Source organism: Suncus etruscus, chromosome 11 (assembly GCF_024139225.1).
Source record: "Suncus etruscus isolate mSunEtr1 chromosome 11, mSunEtr1.pri.cur, whole genome shotgun sequence".
Taxonomy (NCBI): domain Eukaryota; kingdom Metazoa; phylum Chordata; class Mammalia; order Eulipotyphla; family Soricidae; genus Suncus; species Suncus etruscus.
Window position 1 is genome coordinate 2,199,081 of NC_064858.1, and position 6,000 is coordinate 2,205,080.

At 55.0% G+C, this 6,000-nt stretch overlaps 1 protein-coding gene across 1 annotated transcript in view; it reads left to right on the forward strand.

Annotated features, from left to right (window-relative positions):
• Window positions 1-2,915, forward strand: part of PCSK6 (proprotein convertase subtilisin/kexin type 6) — a 98,309-nt gene extending 95,394 nt beyond the window's left edge. Inside the window, exons 24-26 of the mRNA XM_049783919.1 lie at window positions 445-574; window positions 1,104-1,216; window positions 1,829-2,915. Coding sequence (XP_049639876.1) covers window positions 445-574; window positions 1,104-1,216; window positions 1,829-1,926 — 341 coding nt within the window. The 3' untranslated portion in view covers window positions 1,927-2,915. The remainder of the gene's footprint in view (window positions 1-444; window positions 575-1,103; window positions 1,217-1,828) is intronic.
• The last annotated feature ends 3,085 nt before the right edge of the window (window positions 2,916-6,000 follow it).

A 6,000-nucleotide genomic window follows, 5' to 3' on the forward strand; every position in this document is an offset into this window, starting at 1 on the left:
GGGGTTCTGTTGGATTTTTTCTGTTTTTTTTTTTTTTGTTTGTTTGTTTTTTTCTGTTCTCATTTTTTCTCTCCTACAAGTCTGGGGCCCCATTCTCCGCCACCATCTACTCCCAGGGCAGATGAACCCCTTTGCCGGGAGTCAAACTCTGCCTCAGTCTCCCAGGTCAGCTCAGGCTCTGACCACAACCTTGGTGCCCTTTTGAGCCACCTGTGACACAGCTGCACTCCAAGGATGCTTTTCAGTGCTCGAGGGAGTTTGCAAAAGTGGGGAACCAAGGCTCGGAGTGGGGTGTGAGTGGCAACTGAGCTCAGCCCCCGCCGTCTCCTGATGCCTCCCAGGAGTGGGTGCAGGGGCCTGGGCAGAATGCAGCATGGAGAGGGGCCTGGCTGGGCCCCGTGGGGCCACTGGGTTTCCTGATTCTGTGTATATTGCCTCCCCCAGGGCCCGGCCATGAGGAATGCATCCACTGCGCCAAGGACCTCCACTTCCAGGACTGGAAGTGCTTGCAAGCCTGTGAGGCAGGCTTCTTCCCCGAAGCCATGCCTGGCCTACCCCATAAAGTCTGTCGGAGGTGGGCACTGCACCCTAGTCCCCCAGGGTTCTGACCTGGGGCATGCGGAGGAGTATGGGTTCAGCAACAGAACAGATCCAGTCCGTAAGGCCAGAAAGAAAGCTAGGACCTGCCTAGCACAGGGCCAGTTCTGGCTCAGTCTCCAGCTCCCCAGAGGGTCCCCCGAGCCAACCAGGAGTGATTCCTGAGTGCAGAGCTGGTCGTGAGCTAGTGAGCCCTGAGCGCAGAGCCAGGAGTGATCCCCAAGCTAGGAACGATCCCCGAGCACGGAGCCAGGAGTGAGTCCTCAGCACAGGGCACAGCTAGGTGGCTTGAACAGTAGGAGGCCCCAAGTTAGCCTGGGATGGCCCAAAACAAACCTGAGAAAAGGACTGAGCCAGGAACGGCCCTGCTGTGTCCTGAAGTCAGCCCGGCGCAGCTGCTGTGCCCACAGAACCAGCTCTAGCTGGGGAGGGGGACGCAGGTGGGAGGGGCGCCCTGACCACCAAGAGCAGTCTCCCCAAGGCCGCTCGTCGTTCGTGTCCCGCAGGTGTGAGGAGAACTGCCTGAGCTGCGAAGGCTCCAGCAGGAACTGCACCCACTGTGCGCCTGGCTTCACGCAGCTGGGCCCGACCTGCGTCAGCACTCACAGCTGCAGCAATGGTAAGGGCTCGGTGGTGGCAGGGAGGCACGGGGAAAGTGGGGGGGATGGAAGGGACCACCCCCAGGGCAGGGTCCCCCACATGCTTCCCTGAGTACCACTAGGGGTAGCCCCCACACCAAAGGCAGAGCCAGGTTCAGCTTCAGCCCCTCACATCTGGGTTTGCCACAGCTCATTGTGGGGCAGGAGAGACCTTCAGGCTGCCCTGCCTGCACCTCCTTCCTCAGCCCGCCCTCCAGGCCCACTGGGTCTAGGAGAACAGGAAGCTTGGAACTTTGCTTTCCTGGAGGAGCATTCCCGGGGAGCACTCACACTGGTCCTCAGGGGAGCACCCCAGAAGTACTCAGGAGAGCACTCCCAGAAATACTCAGGGGGCACACTCCCAAAAAGTATTCTGGGGAGCACTCCCAGGGGAGCACTCCCGTTGGTTCTCAGGGGAGCACCCCAGAGGTACTCAGGAGAGCATTCCCAGAAATAACTTAGGGGGATACTCCCAGCGGAAATAACTCAGGAGCAGGTGGTGCCCAGGACTGTAACTCGGCTCTCAGCATGGGGGGTCCCCCGATGGTCCCCCAGTAAAGAGAGTGACTGTCTCCAACCCCCTCTCCCTCCAGCCGACGAGACCTTCTGTGAGATGGTGAAGTCCAACAGGCTGTGTGAGCGGAAGCTCTTTATCCAGTTCTGCTGCCGTACCTGCGTCCTGGCAGGCTAAGGGACACCTCCCAGCCTGGCGGCCCCTCCAGGCAAACCGTGGGCCAGAACCCAGCTCCAGGGCAGCCCGAACCCCAGGAGCCAGACTTGCCCCTCGCAGCCCCCTGGAGGGCAGGTTCCAGGAGCCGCAGTCGCCTCTGAAAACTCCGCTTGCTCCTCCGTTCTTCTGGCAAATTCCGACCTGGAACCAGAGGCCTCTCAGGGAGCCCCGGCCAAGCCTTCCCAGCAGCTCCGGGCCCCCTTCAGCTCGCTGCCCGCTCCCAGGCCCAGGCAGGAAAGAGACGCCCCAGGTGGATCGTAGATGATGCAGGTGGAGTGGAAGGCCTGAAAGGTGTGACCCCAACACTGCAGCATCTCTCCAGAACCTACATCTGCTGTGACTGCAGCGAAGGCACCTTGGAGCCCAGAGCAGGGTCTGGTCCCTGTGTTGGGGGCCCAGGCCCCACTCCAAGCAACAGCAGCACTTCTGAGCAGGGGTCCCCAGGGGAGCCCTGACTACCAGTTTTCTTTTTCCCAGCTCTCAGCAGCTGGGCACCCCATTTTCCTGGAGTGACTTTCCAAACCCGCCTTGGCCTCTGATTTCTCCGGAACATCGTTTATCTAAAATGGGGTCCCCCTGTCCGTGCCCGTGCACCATCCGCGACTGGGGTTCTCTGCCAGACCTGAGTTCAGTGTTTTGTGAGACCCGCTCTTTTTGACCAACAGAGTTCATCTGTTTTCATCGACATGCACAGAACCTGCTTGAGCCCCTCCCTTGAGCAGGGAGGGGAACATCTGCCTTAAAATTTTCCAACTCCTTCTCCTGTGTTGTCTGTCCTGCCTCCCCCCTTTAAACTGGAACGCATCTGCCTTGTCCCTGGGGGGCCGGAGCCAGGACTCGGGTGGGGGAGTAAACCCAGCTGTTGTTTATTGACTCCACGACTCAGAAATGAAACGACCATCAACCAGGCAGTTCCTCCTAAATTAATAAAAGAGTTGAGTTTTCCTGGCCAGGAGCCTGCATTCGCCTCTCAGGCACACTGGAACCGGGGCTGGGCAGAAAGGCCCAAGCTGAAGATGCCTTTGCCGGTCTCTGAGCTTCAACCAATAAAAAAGCCTGCTTGGGAGCAGGAGGAAGCTCGGGAGGCCCAAGGGTCCCCCAAACACCTCCAGGAACCCAACCTCTTGGCACTGAGCCAATAGTCTCTCAGGAGGCCAGACAGTACAGCAGAGGAGTGCTTTGGGTTCAGTCTTCAGTACCCTTAAGGACACTTGAGCTTCCCTTAGAGTGACCCCTGAGCACAGCTGAGTGTGGCCCAAAGTCAAAAAAAAAAAAAAATAGAAGGGAGCCAGAGCACAGAAAAGAGGGTGTTTGCCTTGTACATTGCCAACCAGGTTTGATCTCTGGCATCCCATATGGTCCCCTGAGCTGCCAGGAGCAACCCAAGTGCTGTTAGGTGTGGCCCAAAAAGCAAAAACAACAACATAAAGGCATCTGAGAGGAACAAGGGGTTCATGTCCCACCCCAGTAGCTCAAAAGCTTTTTCCTGGTTACTTGTGGAATTCCCTGCAGAACATCCTAGGCCCTGGATTCTCCACTCACAAGACTGTACCCCAAGGTACATTAAGTCTCCCCACCTGGGGCCGGATATATGGCATAGAGATAAGGCGTTTGCCTTGCATGCAGAAGGACGGTGGTTCGAATCCCGGCATCCCGTATGTTCCCCTGAGCCTGCTAGGAGTAACCCCTGAGTGCCTCCGCCGGGTGTGACCCAAAAACCAAAAAAAAAAAAAAGGTCCTGGGGCCTGGTTGCCAGAGTACCCTGTACCCCCAACTACCAGCCACATGGAGGTCAGTCCAACGTGTAGCACCTAGAAAATAGCTTGTGATCAAAAAATCATGTTCTTGGGGTCCGCACAGCAAGGAAGGCTCTTGTTTTGCACATGGCCAGCCCAATTGGTGATTTGATTCCCTGCACCCCACCTAGCACTCAGACCAGTTGTGGCCCAAGAACCTAAAAATCAAATAAAATTTTATTTAAAAAAAAATAGTCAACAGTTCTCAGCTTCTGAGAGATTGCAATGGATTTCTGATCATCCATGTGAAAAAATAAGGACAATAGTTGCACTTTTTTCCTTTTGGGGAGACCACCCTTGACAGTGCTTGGGAATTACTCCTGACTACTCTGGGGTCGCCCCTGGCAGGCCAGGGGACAACATGTAATCCGAGGAGGGTGAGAACTGGAGCCTCCTGCATGCGAAGCACATGCTAAGCACAATGTGCCTTCTCCCCAGCCCTGTTTCCTTTTATGTTCTTCTGGTGATATTTCAGGGCCCACTTTCTCTGCACTCAGGAATTACTCGTAGTGGTGCTCAGGGGACTGTATGTTTTCCTTTACATAAAAGCAATGTACCCACAAACATACACAGGCACAAGCTAAGAGCCCCACCTTTTGGTCATGTGCGGAATTGTGCAGTTTGGCAGGTTTTCACCTTTTGCATATTATAATACTTGGAGGCTGGAGTTAGAAGCAAGGGAAACTCTAGGGCACCGCCAGATTGTGTAAATTAAATCCGTCTTCTTAGACTAATCTATGATAATACCACCTTAATTCCAATCACTCCACTCTTGAGAGTCATAGGGCATGCCCGTCAGGTGCATGAAAATTCATAGCCCCTTGTACAAGGAGAAACTTGGCTATGAGCACCAGCTCCGGTGCAGGAAACAAACTCTGGAACAGAGCAAAGGGAAAATAATTTTCAAGTCCTTAGGATGCAGAATGGCAGGTGTAGGAAGAGGGGGAGAAAGCAGAAGCCTACACTGCAGGGAAAAGTAAACAAGCAACGGCTGGCCTACAGGGACACAGAAACTGTTTTGTTGTACTAGTTGATATGCTGTATTTCTTGTTTGTTTGTTTGGTTTTTGGGTCACACCCAGCAGTGCTCAGGGGTTACTCCTGGCTCTATGCTCAGAACTTGCCCCCAGCAGGCTCAGGGCGCCATATGGGATGCTGGGATTCGAACCACCGTCCTGAAAGCAAGGCAAACGCCTTACCGCTGTGTTATCTCTCCGGCCCTGGCATGCTGTATTTTACTGCTGTCCTTTAGTCCTGCTTCAGTCCCTGTTGTTAAATTTAAGACAAACCAGATTGAGTCACTGAAATAATTTATATTCTTCTGGGCGGATTGGTAAGAGACAAAGGGAGAAATTTAAATACATATAATGAAGGAAAATAAAAAGACAGCAAAGGGATTTCTTTGCTCTGGGGACAGTGGAAAGAGGGGACACCTTGTATTTCCTGGAATTTTCTTCCATAACCTCTTTCTTACACACTGAGGGGGGGGGGGATTTTAAGTCAAACTGTTGGTGCAGAAAAAGCTTTTCTCTGAGGGGCACAAAAGCCCCCCTCTGTGCATGCTCCTTTGGACATCAGAAAGCAAAAAAGCGGGCTGGAGCAGTGGCACAAGCGATAGGGCTTCTGCCTTGCACACAGCTGATCCAGGCCAGATGGTGGTTGGAATCCCATAGGGTCCCTCATGCTTGCCAGGAATGATTTCTGAGCACAGAGCCAGGAATAACTCCTGAGCACCTCCAGTGTGACCCAAAAACCAAAAACCCAAAAATAAGAAAGCAAAAAAACCAAAACAACAAAAAAACACCAAAAAAAACAGCTGACAGCCAGAGCATAGCTCCAGCTTCTGTCAAGTGGAGCCCGGGAGGGGGGAAGAAAAAAAAAAAAAGCCGCTTGGAGCCGAGAACACGCGTGCGCGTGCGCGTGCGCGTGCGCGGGGACGTGGGCGTTGCTTCCGGTTGCTGCGCGCGCAGATGCGCAGGGCTGCTGTGATTGGCGTTTCTTGTGGGCGGGACCTTCTAGGCAAGCGGGGCCCGCCGAAAAGAACGGAGCTGCGCGCGGGGTATGCCGGGAAAGAGGTCGGAAAGGCGCGCGGGGCAAGCCGGGAAGGAGGTCAGGAAGCCGCGCGGGGCACGCCGGGAAAGAGGTCGGGAGGGCGCGCGGGGCAGGCCGGGAAGGAGGTCGGAAAGATGCGCGAGGCACGCCGGGAAAAAGGTCAATAGGGCACGCGGGGCACGCCGGGA